The 15,347-nt window shown below is 42.5% G+C and overlaps 2 protein-coding genes across 3 annotated transcripts in view; one reads left to right on the plus strand and one right to left on the minus strand.

The window, feature by feature from the left end:
- Positions 1-1,351: 1,351 nt before the first annotated feature.
- slc35g2a (solute carrier family 35 member G2a) lies at positions 1,352-5,195 on the plus strand. Its single transcript, XM_027156721.2, has 4 exons — positions 1,352-1,589; positions 3,083-3,892; positions 4,091-4,310; positions 4,670-5,195. The coding sequence occupies exons 1-4, from the start codon at positions 1,570-1,572 to the stop codon at positions 4,862-4,864; spliced, it is 1,245 nt and encodes a 414-aa protein (XP_027012522.2). The 5' UTR covers positions 1,352-1,569; the 3' UTR covers positions 4,865-5,195.
- A 240-nt stretch (positions 5,196-5,435) lies between these two features.
- Positions 5,436-15,347, minus strand: part of gyg1a (glycogenin 1a) — a 15,222-nt gene continuing 5,310 nt past the window's right edge. Inside the window, exons 5-7 of one of the 2 annotated variants that reach the window (XM_027156723.2) lie at positions 12,364-12,490; positions 9,920-10,136; positions 5,436-7,837 (exon numbers count right to left, since the gene is read on the minus strand). In XM_027156723.2, the coding sequence (XP_027012524.2) occupies positions 7,670-7,837; positions 9,920-10,136; positions 12,364-12,490 (512 nt within the window). In that variant the 3' untranslated portion in view covers positions 5,436-7,669. Of the gene's footprint in view, positions 7,841-9,919; positions 10,137-12,363; positions 12,491-15,347 lie in introns of both variants that reach the window. The other variant, XM_027156722.2, reaches the window with a different exon arrangement.

Below are 15,347 nucleotides of genomic sequence, written 5' to 3' on the forward strand. Positions count from 1 at the left end.
GTGCTGCAGCGGCCTCTGGTGGACACGGAGTGTAACAACACCGCGAGTAGGTGACAGTTTAATGTAGTGAGTCACTGGTTATTGTGTGGCGTCATACACTTTATTGTTGCGTAGCATAAACACATATACTAAGGAATAAAGGGTTCTGTCCTGTGAGATAGACTTATGTTATGTTTATGGATGTATTCATTGTGTTTTTTTTAATTCAGAAGCTGCTCTGAAGTTCACCTCTCTATCACACAAAGCCATAAAGCCTCACATGGATTCTCCTGAAGCCTGAACCTCATCACCTGATACCTACTAACGAGCATTTCATCTGAGACTCTGAGCATGTGCACTGGTGGATCATTGGACAGGTACGTGTGTGTCCCAGTGAGATCGAGGGCTCGAGTACTGAACAAATGGAGTCAATAAAAAAAGCCTTACTATGTTGAGTAAAAAGTCATTCATCTTTATTCTGATATTTGTGTATCTAAGTCATAAATATGAAACGGAACCATTGAGGCAACAATAAATCTTTATGGAGAAATTAATATAAAAAATGTATGATGATAATGTGCACTACATCAGATCAGAAACACAAAGTCCACACAGAATCATTAACCTTCATCACCACTGGTCATTCACAAAATATTACTCATCAAACAGTGTCTGTTTACTAAGGCAATACACACACACACACACACACACACACACACACACACACACACACACACACACACAGTGATCTCCCATGACCATTTCATTCCACTCCATCACAGTTCCCATGGTGACAAAACTGCTCCCTAGTCACGAAGGTTCTTTGTTTACGTCACTGGCGAGCCACGTCAGAGCACGAAAACACACGCGCACACACACACACACACACACACACTATGAAATAACCAGATGTTAAGTTTATGTTGCAGTGAAAGAAAAGAGAACAACAGGTTCATAACAATTAGAAGAATAAAAGATGAGGAAGAAGGATCAGGTTTTCTTGTTTCCCTCCAGATGAAGAAGAGGGGAGGTGGGGGGCATGAATGAAGAAGAACAAAACGATGATGAAGAAAACTGAATGTGTGTTGTAATGCTTAATGAGTGAATGTCCATTAATTAAATGATGTATGAATACATTAGTCTAAAATATTTCATAGTGTGTGTGTGTGTGTGTGTGTGTGTGTGTGTGTGTGTGTGTGTGTGTGTGTGTGTGTGTGTGTGTTTGAGAGAGAGAAGAGAAAATAATGTGTGCTGATGAGAGGAGGAACCAGTCAGTGCAGTTGTAAAGTCATTATCATTATTGCATACGTAAAGTGTGTGCGTGTGTGTGTGTGTATGTGTCTGTATGTGTGTGTGCGTGTCTGTGCGTGTGTGTGTGTGCGCGTGTGTGTGTGCAGACCCTCCCTCTCCTGAATAAGGTTTAATTCAGATTTCAGGGCACACACAGAGTAGCAGCATCACCAGAAAGCAGTGTGTGAGTCAATTCCACACACACACACACACACACACACACACACACACACTCACACACACACACACACACACACACACATACAGAGAACAAGCTGAAATGATGCCGGTGTGAGTGTCATGGAGGAGAAAGACAGGAGGTGAGTAAAAAGTTTATTTAGATGTAATAGTCAGTGTTTATTATCAGGTTACAACAGTTTTATCTGAGTCCTGATTGGTCAGCAGGTGTTGATTCATTCTCTCTAACAGCATCTCTCCCTGTAGCTCAGGTTTATATTAATGTACCGACTCCGATACCTTCTCGTTTCTATAGTAACAGTTCAATCACAGGTACATGTAGTTTACTTTAATTAGACATTTATTAATGGAAAAGTATCAACTCCAATAAATATTAAGCTACTGCAGTGATTGTGTCTGTAACATTATTTTATTTAATACCTTCCTTTTATATGATATAATGCCTTTTAAATTCATATATTATGGAATAAAATTAGCTAACTTCTGAGCTAGCTGTTTGTTTGTTTGTTTGTTTGTTTGTTTGTTTGTTTGTTTAATGTGGTGTTTTCTTTATTGAACAGTGAGATAAACGCTATCTGTGTGCCTTTTAATCCACTGACACCCAGATTGTTATATTTAATTCATGTTGCAGGTTGTTGTTGTAGAACCTAAGAGAAATGTCGGGAGTCGGGCCGAAAAATAAACAAAAAACAAAACAAACGTGTAGTCAATGAGCAGAAAGGGGCGGGGCTTGTCGATATGGGCGGAGAGAGTGTTCAGTGCGCATGTGTGACATTAGCAGAAAGCGGTTTTAACATTGACATGGAGGATAAAAACAAAGAAAGAAAGAGAAGAAAGACTTACGATAAGGACAAGAAGTAGGACGTGTTAATATAGGATCAGCTTTCCAGCGCTGGAGAGAACTGAAGGAGCAGGAAGTTGGCCACATATTCACAGGTTGGAGTTTCCCGAGTCAATAACTCCTGAGCTAAACGCTGTTACTACACAAATAACACCTCTTTTCTATCGTAGTAATGTAGAGAGGCAGCTACAACCGCGTTTTGTGTAGTAACAGCGTTTAGCTCAGGAGTTATCGACTCGGGAAACTCCGACCTGTGAATATGTGGCCGACTTTACTTAAGACGCCTTTTTTCCTTCTCGATAGGTGAGTAACGTTGGTTTTGCTTTGTTACACAGAACTAATATATGCCTTTGTCCTTTACATCATTATGCTTGTGTGGCATTTTTGCTTGTTTGTTTATCTACAATCGTATTGTTCTTCCCTTCAGCTATGATAAAGACACGTTTCTTTCTGTTAGTCGCCCGGGTTACGTATGAATATGTGGGCGGAGCTATCGATACAGGGGTGGGACCCATTTGGGTTAGGGGCGTGTTTGTTTTGGTGATATGTCGACATTGGCTTTCAAACATCGGAGACCTCACCTTTAATTTCCTCTTCATAAGTGTTTTTTGCTCTACACATGAAGACATTTGGGTTTCAGAGTAAAAGATGAACATGAGAGTGGATCAGAATTTCTGCTTCATTTCCTGATATTTCATGAATAAGTTAGAACATGGCACCTTTCGTAAAAATACATAGGCTAAATAACAGGCATCTCGTCTCACTTCTTTAAAGGAAGAACATGGACAAGTCTCTGATGCAGCGTCTGCTCAGCTCAAAGAAAAGTGCAAGAATCCACCCGACTGCGGTGATGCTAAAATACGGCTCCCATTTACCCCGACATGGAGATGAGAGCTACGACGATGCTCCGTCCTTTGAGGATTTTGGTGCCTTTCTAGCGGAGACGTCTGACAGCAAATCACACAGAACTGTGTTTAACCTTCAGTCTGAATCGAGATCGAGAGTGTCTAAAGGGGTCAGAGGTCAGCTGCAAAGCTTCAGTGAGGCCAGCGTGTTCTCGTCACGTGTGATGTGGGCAGTGCTCTTTGGTGCAGCACTGGCTCATGGATGTGTCTCGCTCCTGACACGTTTAGCTGCAGATTTATCCCACATCCCGTCTCTGGAGCTTCTCTTTGTCCGCTCTGTCCTCCAGGTTCTGTCCATCGCTGTCGTTCTTTACCACAAGGAGGCGCCTTTTGGGCCGCGAGGCTGCAGGCTGCATCTATTCTCCTATGGAATATTTAATGTCATCTCCATCTCCTGTGCATACACGTCCTTCGCACTAGTTCCTCCTGCTAACGGCGCTATCGTGTGGAGAGCGAGCGCGACAGTGTTCAGTGCCATCTTGTCCTTCCTGCTCGTTGAAGAGCGACTTGGTGTGACGGACATTATCTCTGTCTCCTGCGGTGTCTTTGGGCTCGGCTTCATCCTGATCCCCAACCTCGCTAGTGAGGAAAATCCACTTGGGTTCTGGAAGGAGGCATTTGGTTACGTCCTGATGGTTTTGGCAGGACTGATGGCGGCACTCTCCATGATTTTATACAGGTTTGTTAACAAATTATAAACTACTACACAGTAAAGGTAAACAGGCCAACATACAAACTAACAATATCACTAGGACACTGACTAGACATGAGCAAAAGAATTTAAGATGGAGCCATAAAACATGCGTGATTTAAGTAAGTACAATAATGTGGCCAAGCCGAAATTTATGATCTATAAAGTGTGTGTACATCTGTGTAGGTGTGTGAAGCAGCAGGTGAGCGTGTGGACAGCACTGTTTACTTTTGGATGGATGGGTTCTCTCTGGTCCTGCTGCTCCATGTTCCTCCTGCAGGAACCCGTCATTCCACGTGATGCAGAGACCTGGATCTTCCTCATATCCATCTGCTTCTGCTCCACCATCTCCTTCCTGGGGGTTTATTACGGCCTGCAGCGCCTCCACCCTGCGCTAGTCAGCACGGTAATGCACACTATATACACACCTGCTGTGACTAACACATTAACATAAGAAATAAACCCGACGGACAGGTGAAGTAACGCTGATGATCTGGGAACAGCGGCTTCTGTCAGAGGTCGTGGTTCATTAGACATAAAGTGAAGGGTCAGTTCTGAAGGTTGGAAAATGGGTGAGTAAGAATCTAAAGTCTAGGTGACTGAGTCAGAGCTTCTCTCTCGTGTGGTGTGAAGGCTTGCCTTCCGTCCGATCCCACAGAAGATTCCAGCATGATTTCTAATGAAATTCTAACTTTGCTCGTATCGCTACTATTTTTTTAAACATCAAATTAAAAGGATGGTGTCGATTTTTTGTGTGTTGCTCAGGTGCAGCACCTGGAGCTCGTGGTGGCGATGGTTCTGCAGCTGGTCGTGTTGCACATGCTCCCATCCGTCTGTGACATCATCGGCGCCACCGTCATCGTCGCCAGCGTCCTAGCGCTGGGCCTCGTCAAAGTCCTCTGTGGTGGAAAGCGTGAGATGGAGGAATATAAAGAAATCCTGGACTCATCCATAAAATAAGACTGAGGACTGTGCATGAGAGGAGAAACGATTTATGATTTATACTTCGTCTTGTGTAAAATTAGAACATTAATTATCCTCATAAAACAACCATTTTGTATTATTATTCAATTGAGTTCATGGATAAACTGTTGTGTATAATGTACAAAATATACAAAAGAAGAATTCTAGTATTAAAAGCATCCAAAATAATCTAAATAAAATCTGAGCAGGAATCATTTGTAAACTATAAATATTAATGAGGGGGTTCAATTCCCACCTCCGCCTTGTGTGTGTGGAGTTTGCATGTTCTCCCCGTGCATCGGGGGTTTCCTCCGGGTACTCCGGTTTCCTCCCCCGGTCCAAAGACATGCATGGTAGGTTGATTGGCATCTCTGAAAAATTGTCCGTAGCGTGTGTGAGTGAGAGTGTGTGTGTGCCCTGTGATGGGTTGGCACTCGATGGGCCCTGCGATGGGTTAGCACTGTCTTGATGCCCGATGACACCTGAGGCTCCCCGTGACCCGAGAAGTTCGGATAAGCGGTAGAAAATGAAATGAATGAATGAAAATGTAATACTCCTTTAAAATAAATATTGTGTAAATGTTTTATTTGTATTATAATTCAATTACAAATGCAATGATGAATAAATGACTATTTGGAAATACTAATGATATTAATAAGAATTTTAAAAGCTGCAGATGATGCTAACTGCTAACTTTGCTAACAAGAGAGAGAGAGAGAGAGAGAGAGAGAGAGAGAGAGAGAGAGAGAGAGAGAGATATTCTTTAATGCTAAGTCTTTATTTCAGATACAGTTTCCTGTCAGAGTGACAGTACAGAGGTATTTATACAACCATCAGTCATTTTAATGAATTAAATACTAATTTCACTAACACATGCTAACGGTGGTGATGATAGCGGATCCAGCTGAGAAGATCTGCTCTGGATCATTCAGGATCCCTTCCACATTACACTCCTGTGCATCTGAGCTTTCCACTTTAATTAATCTCATATTTTATTAAGTAGTTTATTTACAAAGGTTTCATTAGAAGCTAGCTATTCATTTATTTGCAGATATTTAGCTTCAGCTCCAAACCAATGAACTCAAATTGTGAGAAAAATTAAACTTAAAGACTATAATAGATGAACTTCAGGGATCCTACATTTCGCTAGTCCTTTTCTTCACCACAATAAAAAGTAAAAGTCAGTCATGTGTTTTTAAAGCGCACAGTAATTATGATTTTAATGGATATTTATAAGAACATGAAGGCAGCATTGGTTTGTATGTAAGAAAAAAAAAATTACTATCAGTGTATTATCAACAACAATGTGTTGGACTATGTCCTGATGCTAGCATGCTAATTTACCCAACTGTGTCTGTGAAAAATGATACACATTGTTGTGTGTTTTAAACCTTACAGCTCAGAAAGGCAAAGACAAGCTGCCCTCAGTTGCCATGTTAGTCCATTAGCATCAATTCGGTGTATTGTTTGTCTTATTGTTTTCATTATCTGTTTATAGACTCACACGTCAGCATCACAATTAGCCAACAGAGACCATGTCCTACTTCAGAGGACTCCATCTTAAGACCAGAAGGTGAGGTAAAGGTGATTCCTGAAGACTTACACCATGTTCGGCCTCTGAGGTCATTTGTCCAGTTAATAAAATACATTTAATTCGTATGATTAGAGATGCAGTGTAGCATTAATACATGCATCAATGCATAATATAGCTAGCTAAATTAGATTGCTTAGCTAGCTACATTAGTTAGCTAGCTATATTAGATTGATTAGCTAGCTACATTAGATTGATTAGCTAGCTACATTAGCTAGCTAACTATATTAGATTGATTAGCTAGCTACATTAGTTAGCTATATTAGATTGATTAGCTAGCTACATTAGTTAGCTATATTAGATTGATTAGCCAGCTACATTAATTAGCTAGCTATATTAGATTGATTAGCTAGCTACATTAGCTAGCTAGCTATATTAGATTGATTATATTATATTAGATTGATTAGCTAGCTACATTAGATAGCTAGCTATATTAGATTGATTCGCTAGCTACATTAATTAGCTAGCTATATTAGATTGATTAGCTAGCTACATTAGATAGCTAGCTATATTAGATTGATTAGCTAGCTACATTAGCTAGCTAGCTATATTAGATTGATTAGCCAGCTACATTAATTAGCTAGCTAGCTATATTAGATTGATTAGCCAGCTACATTAATTAGCTAGCTATATTAGATTGATTAGCCAGCTACATTAATTAGCTAGCTATATTAGATTGATTAGCCAGCTACATTAATTAGCTAGCTATATTAGGTTGATTAGCTAGCTACATTAGATAGCTAGCTATATTAGATTGATTAGCTAGCTATATTAGATTGATTAGCCAGCTACATTAATTAGCTAGCTATATTAGATTGATTAGCCAGCTACATTAATGTAGCTATATTAGATTGATTCGCTAGCTACATTAATTAGCTAGCAGTGAGCTATTCTTTTCACTTAACTTGGGTTCTCACTTAGTGATGAACTCCTCATGCTGATTTTAATGAAATATGGAAATCTGTGAAAAGCTCCAGATCGCTGTCACTGTGTGTTCATTAGCATGAAGATTGCATGGTATCACTTGGTGTTACACCTGATTAAAGTATGTTAGTGTATGTTATCAGATGTTAGAGCATTGATGCATCCCTACTTTTGAAGCAAATATAATCCCCTCTGTCTGTGTGTGTGTGTGTGTGTGTGTGTGTGTGTGTGTGTGTGTGTGTGTGTGTGTGTGTGTGTGTGTGTGTGTGTGTGTGTGTGTCTGTTGTTCACATGAGGAAGGAATCAAGTTTTCTCTCGATGTGTTTGAACGAATCTTCTCCGAGATAATCAGCGTCTCCCTGCTCCCACTTCTGCTTCCTGTCCTGTGAGGAGGTCTGAGGAGCAGGTGGATCAACACACTTCTCCACCTGGGCTGCCTCCACATACACAATCTTCTGCTAAGATGTGCACACACACACACACACACACACACACACACACACACACACACACACACACACACACACACACACACACACACAGCAGTGTAAGACACAAACACTTTCCATGGTTTCCACGGTGTCACATTCCTGTAACATTCCTACTTTTGTTGTTGTTGTTTTACTAAATGTTCATAGTTTCACTTTTCTACTCATCTTTTCTTCTTCTCTGTGTTTTTTCAGTTTCTCTCCTACTGTCCTATTTCTTACTTTAACTAGTTTACTAGTTTCCAGTCTCCCAGATTCCCAGAGTCTTCACTCCATGTTTCCGAGTTCTCGGTTTCTCTGGTTTGCTCTGGTGTTATTTTTATCTTCTGCTCTTGTGTTTATTAAACCTTTTCTTTCTTAAGAGAATGCCAAATTTCTTCTTTCTTCTACTTTACGCCTAGCGAACGCACCACAAGGCTCACATGTGAGGCTCACATGCTACATGAGGGATCACATGATGATGCCTGCGTGATCTTCATATTTCTCACCAAAATGAGGGTGAAAAATGAGAAAATAAGACGAAACCACGGACGGATTTATTCGGGACACTCAGGCAGTGAGGATGTCTGTTCTGCAAATAGAACCGAAGACCTGAAGTGCAAAAAATAAGATGTTTCTTATACTTTGTGCCACTAGGAAGACATTCTCTCTCACACAAACAATGATCTGGATTCAGGGATCTGCTGCATACTAAAGCAGATGGATTTGAATTCCGTGAATGTCTAGTGTACATCTAGTGAACTAGATCTCTTGAAAGTCTCCTGTTTCTGAGATGAGAACACAGAGGGATTTTGATGAAAGTTTAAAGGTGCAGTCTCCGATTTTTGAGAAATGCTTCAGAAAACTGAGTCGGGACGACAAACAAAACAAAAACAAGACAAACGTGTAGCCAATGAGCAGAAAGGGGCGTGTCTTGTCGATGTGGGCGGAGAGAGTGTTTGGTGCGCATGTGTGACGTTAGCAGAAAGCGGTTTTAACATCGACATGGAGGATAAAAACAAAGAAAGAAAGAGAAGAAAGGCTTACGATAAGGACAAGAAGTAGGACGTGTTAATATAGGATCAGCTTTCCAGCGCTGGAGAGAACTGAAGGAGCAGGAAGTTGGCCACATATTCACAGGTTGGAGTTTCCCGAGTCAATAACTCCTGAGCTAAACGCTGTTACTACACAAATAACACCTCTTTTCTATCGTAGTAATGTAGAGAGGCAGCTACAACCGCGTTTTGTGTAGTAACAGCGTTTAGCTCAGGAGTTATCGACTCGGGGAAACTCCGACCTGTGAATATGTGGCCGACTTTACTTAAGACGCCGAGGCACTTTTTTCCTTCTCGATAGGTGAGTAACGTTGGTTTTGCTTTGTTACACAGAACTAATATATGCCTTTGTCCTTTACATCATTATGCTTGTGTGGCATTTTTGCTTGTTTGTTTATCTACAATCGTATTGTTCTTCCCTTCAGCTATGATAAAGACACGTTTCTTTCCGTTAGTCGCCCGGGTTACGTATGTATGTGTGGGCGGAGCTATCGATACAGGGGAGGGACCCGTTTGGGTTAGGGGTGTGTTTGTTTTGGTGATTTTAAATGTCGACATTGGCTTTCAAAAATCAGAGACCCCACCTTTAAGAGAATGCCAAATTTCTTCTACTTTACGCCTAGTGAACGCACTACATGGGTCATATGTGAGGCTCACATGCTACATGAGGGATAACATGATGAAGCCTGCGTGATCTTCATATTTCTCACCAAAATGAGGGGGATAAATGAGAAAATAAGATGAAACGGTATGGAATGGACAGAAAATCACAATCATGAGCAAAACCTGAGAAAAAACATGAGAAAACCAATAATAAATCATTTACTATCTGTGTGTCTGTTACAGAAATATTCACTTAGTCATGACACTGGATTTTTCATGTAACTGAAAAAGTTACTCAATAAAAATGTTTATTTTTTTTATTTTTTTTTGTATTCTGTTACATGAACACATATCATAACAAATTTGCTATCAAATCTGGCGTAATGAAAAGCGCAGTGCTGGAGAGCGTTACCTTCACGCTGGGCATGTCCGAGAGTGGGGGTGTGTGTATGTTCTCCTTCAACAGTAACGGAAGTACTGACGACTTAAACACACACCACCACTGCTTAACGTAATCAGGGTGCAGAGAGGAAGAAACTGTCTCACTGCTGCACTCTTCATCACCAAGCTGATAATCCCACGGCTTCTTCTCACCCAGGAAGTGGATCACTTTAGCATTGTGGCCAAACCTACACAGACGGATCACAAACCACAGCACAGGTTTACGCTAATGCGTTCCGTCTGTTACTATCCGTCGTTTCTATAGTAACAGCTCGTTCACAGGGACGTGTACAAAGGGTTAAAAGTGTAATGTGTGGAAGGAGTCTCCAGTGTCAGTGCTTTGTACCAGCCGGAGCGGAAGATGGAGCTTTAAGTTCTCCACTGCCCCTTTTCCACCGAGGCAGTTCGAGTGCAGGTTCGGAGCCTAATTTAGAACCAGTTCTTTCTGTTTCGACCACCAAAGCACCGGCTCTGAACCAGGAAAAGTGGTTCTTAAGTAGCACCAAAACGTTGCTGGCCTAGACTCAAGAACCGCTTGTGTCCGGGGCTGGGGGCGGGGCTACTGTTAGCGCATTTGATAATGTACCTTAAGTATACTAATGTTTAATACACTTTTACTTTACCGCAATATAATCACTTATTAGCACACATGATAGTAGGTAGCTACATGCTAAGGCTAACTTTTTTCTGTGTTAATGATAAAATAACGTTAAGTACTTTATCGATCACAACCTTCGTTTATACAGATTACACGGAGCCGCACGTACACGTTTTATTCGCCGCGTTTGGATGCTGATGTAGGTTCACAAAGCCATGAGCATTAACAGTAAAGCAACATCCGCCATTGTTGTTGTGTTTGTGTTTGCCGCTGCTGCGCTAACGTCACTGGGACACGTGACACATATACAGTGACGTCACACTCGGCGCTGTGATGCTCTCTAGCCGGTGGAAAGGCAAACTGGTTCTTAGAAGGTTCGCCAGTGGAACCAACTTTGAACCAGCACCAGCGCTAGCTCTGAACCAGCACCCGGTTCTTTCCGGTGGAAAAGAGGCACACATGTTCAGGACAAGACAGTGACAAGACTTCTAATCTCTGTACAACACCAGGGGGCGTGCAGTTATAAGGAAATAATCGATGTTGGCTGCATGGATGTTTTCCTGAATCAGGAAACAGTAAAGTGTTTTATTCCTGATGTAGTGGGAAAAACACATCAAGTTAAGGCAAAGGGGCCGTGGTTACTGAAATAAGGTGGAGTTTGGGGGAGGGGTTGAGACTGTGATCGTTATTGTAGTGAAAACAAGCCTCCTGTACACTGTGTTAATAAGAACAGTTACAGTCGTATGCAAAAGTTTAGGAACCCCTGACAATTTCCATGATTTTCATTTATAAATATTTGGGTGTTTGGATCAGCAATTTCATTGTGATCTATCAAATAACTGAAGGACACTAAAGTAATATTCAAGTACTGAAATGAGGTTTATTGGATTAACAGAAAATGCGCAATATGCATCAAAACGGAATTCGACAGGTGCATAAATTTTGGCACCCCAACAGAAAAATCTCATCAATATTTAGTAGAGCCTCCTTTAGCAGAAATAACAGCCACCAGACGCTTCCTATAGCCTGTAATCAGTGTCTGGATTCTGGATGAATGTATTTTGGACCGTTCTTCCTTACAGAACGTCTCCAGTTCAGTTAGGGTCGATGGTTGCCGAGCACGAACAGCCCGTTTCAAATCACCCCACAGATGTTCAATGATATTCAGGTTTGGGGACTGGGACGGCCGTTCCAGAATATTGTACTTGTTCCTCTGCATAAATGCTTCAGTAGATTTTGAGCAGTGTTTTGGGTCGTTGTCTTGTTGAAATATCCAACTTCAACTTTGTGACTGATTCCTCAACATTATTCTCAAGAATCTGCTGATATTGAGTGGAATCCATGCGACCCTCAACTTTAACCAGATTCCCAGTACCGGCACTGGCCACACGGCCCCACAGCATGATGGAACCTCCACCAAATTTTACTGTGGGTAGCAAGTGTTTTTCTTGTAGTGCTGTGTTCTTTTGCCCCCATGCATAACGCCCCTTGTTATGACCAAATAACTCAATCTCTGTCTCATCACTCCACAGCACCTTATTCCAAAACGAAGCTGGCTCGTCCAAATGTGCGTTTGCAGACCTCAAGCGACTCCGTTTGTGGCGTGTGAGCAGAAAAGGCTTCTTTCGCATCACAAAGTGCGCTGACACTAATAATCACCTACAGTAAGCAGCACTGCACTCAGAGACACATCCCAAACCACAGCCTGTAATAAGTTCCCTATTTGAGAAGCTAATGTTGTTGCAGTATGTGTGTGTGTGTGTGTGTGTGTGTGTGTGTGTGTGTGTGTGTGTGTGTGTGTGTGTGTGTGTACTCACTGTTTGAAAGCTGGTAGGTAGGTGTAGATGGAGACACTGCTTAGATTATAGATGAAAGGAAGGTGTTTGGCGATATCAGCTGTAGCCCAGTCACTGAAATAGTTGTTTAACACACCCTGATCCCCACCTACATACACACACACACACACACACACACACACACACACACACACACACACACATGTTAAATGATTTCTATGTTCTGTCTTAACTGCTAAATTTTCTAGATATAAAAAAGCCGTTACAACATGTGGATGAATGGATTCATGAAAGAGGTCGGCACTGGGCGTGCTCTCTGACTGGGCGGGGCATACTCTGTCTCCCCTGTCAATCACAGTCACACTAGCCAATCACATGTCTGTGAGGTCATGTAGGAGGGAAAGATATCACTTTTCTTGTGTTATACACTGCTACTGTGTCTGAGAGGGATCGTGTGTTAGCTTTCATATTCCCGGGATAGTGACTTTCCACCACATTCTTTAGTCTTCATTCAAATTCTTTTTATCTCCATATAAAATAAATCTCTCTAGTGTTTATTTACATATTTTGTAAAATAAATCCTCTGTATTTATGTAATTACTGTTATCAGATCAGACAGTGCACGCCCAGGACAGGTCATGCCCAACCAGGCCACGCCCCTGAACAGGTCATGCCCAACCAGGCCACGCCCCCAAACAGTATTTAACTAATTAATTACTACTTTGATTAATTACTCATTTGGTTTATTGTTAAGAATTGTTTTAGAAATGAACTTTACTGACTTTGTAAAACTAAAAAGAAATAAATAAAATCTGAAGTAGGGCAGCAGGGTGAGCTGTTTTCCAAAGTGAGGGGCAGAAATAACTCTGAAAGGGCAAGAAGGACACACACACACACACACACACACACACACACACACACACACACACACACACACACACACACACACACACACACACACACACACACACACAGCTGCAGGATATTGATAAAAATAGCTTCTTACAATTATAGCACTACAGATGGCAGCTACAATGTTGTGGTGTGCAGTTTATTACAACACACCAGTGAACCTTTAATGTGTCTCTGTTTAATAACTAAACCGTGTCATTCTACTGTATAAAACAATCCAATAATAATAACAACGATCCAGACAGAAAGAAGAAATGCAGAAAGAAAAAGTTGGAAAGAACAAAGAAAGAATAAAAGAAATTAATTCAGAATGTGAAAAAAAACAAAGAAACAAAGAGAAACTCAGAAAGAAGCGTTAAGAAGTTTTATATAAACAGAAAATTAAACAAAGGAGAAAAAGAGAAAAAGAAAAGGAGGGATGCGGTAGCTCAGTGGTCAAGGTGTTTGACTACTGATCGGAAGGTCATTGGTTTGAATCCCAGGTCCACCAAGTTGCCACTGCAGGGCCCCTGAGCAAGGCCCTTAACCCTCAATTGCTCAGGTGTATAAACTGAAATAAGAAAATGTAAATGTAGGACAATATAGAACAGAGGTGAAGGTGATGTGTGAGGGGTTATACACTGTAATATACACTGTAATAAACACTGTAATATACACTGTAATAAACACTGTAATACAGTTGCATATGCGGTCGTCGGTCAGGTGATTCGGTTTCCATGGTGATCACGATGATGATGATGTTTACATGTTGACTGAACACATGTGAGTGCAGTAGAGCAGCACTTAATCACTCAGCTTAATTTTCCCAAAATACAAAACAGCTGTTAGTGAACTAAATCTGTCTCATCTCACTGCCCTGTCTCACCTCACTGCCCTGTCTCATCTCACTGCCCTGTCTCATCTCACTGCCCTGTCTCACCTCACTGCCCTGTCTCACCTCAATGCCATGTCTCATCTCACTGCCCTGTCTCACCTCACTGCCCTGTCTCACCTCACTGCCCTGTCTCACCTCACTGTCCTGTCTCACCTCACTGCCCTGTCTCACCTCACTGCCCTGTCTCACCTCACTTCTCTGTCTCATCTCGCTGCCCTGTCTCACCTCGCTGCCCTGCCTCACCTCACTGCCCTGCCTCATCTCATTGCCCTGTCTCACCTCACTGCCCTGTCTCATCTCACTGCCCTGTCTCATCTCACTTCTCTGTCTCACCTCACTGCCCTGTCTCATCTCACTGCCCTGACTCACCTCACTGCCCTGACTCACCTCACTGCCCTGACTCACCTCACTGCCCTGTCTCATCTCACTTCTCTGTCTCACCTCACTGCCCTGTCTCATCTCACTGCCCTGACTCACCTCACTGCCCTGACTCACCTCACTGCCCTGTCTCATCTCACTTCTCTGTCTCACCTCACTGCCCTGTCTCATCTCACTTCTCTGTCTCACCTCACTGCCCTGACTCACCTCACTGCCCTGTCTCACCTCAATGCCCTGTCTCACCTCAATGCCCTGTCTCACCTCACTGCCCTGTCTCACCTCACTGCCCTGTCTCATCTCACTGTCCTGTCTCACCTCACTGCCCTGACTCACCTCACTGCCCTGACTCACCTCACTTCTCTGTCTCATCTCACTGCCCTGTCTCATCTCACTGCCCTGTCTCACCTCACTGCCCTGCCTCATCTCACTGCCCTGCCTCATCTCACTGCCCTGTCTCACCTCACTTCTCTGTCTCACCTCACTGCCCTGTCTCATCTCATTGCCCTGTCTCACCTCACTGCCCTGTCTCATCTCACTGCCCTGTCTCATCTCACTTCTCTGTCTCACCTCACTGCCCTGTCTCACCTCACTGCCCTGACTCACCTCACTGCCCTGACTCACCAGACTGCCCTGTCTCATCTCACTGCCCTGTCTCATCTCACTTCTCTGTCTCACCTCACTGCCCTGTCTCATCTCACTGCCCTGACTCACCTCACTGCCCTGTCTCATCTCACTGCCCTGTCTCACCTCACTGCCCTGTCTCATCTCACTTCTCTGTCTCACCTCACTGCCCTGACTCACCTCACTGCCCTGACTCACCTCACTGCCCTGACTCATCTCA

This window comes from Tachysurus fulvidraco, chromosome 11 (assembly GCF_022655615.1).
Source record: "Tachysurus fulvidraco isolate hzauxx_2018 chromosome 11, HZAU_PFXX_2.0, whole genome shotgun sequence".
Lineage (NCBI taxonomy): Eukaryota > Metazoa > Chordata > Actinopteri > Siluriformes > Bagridae > Tachysurus > Tachysurus fulvidraco.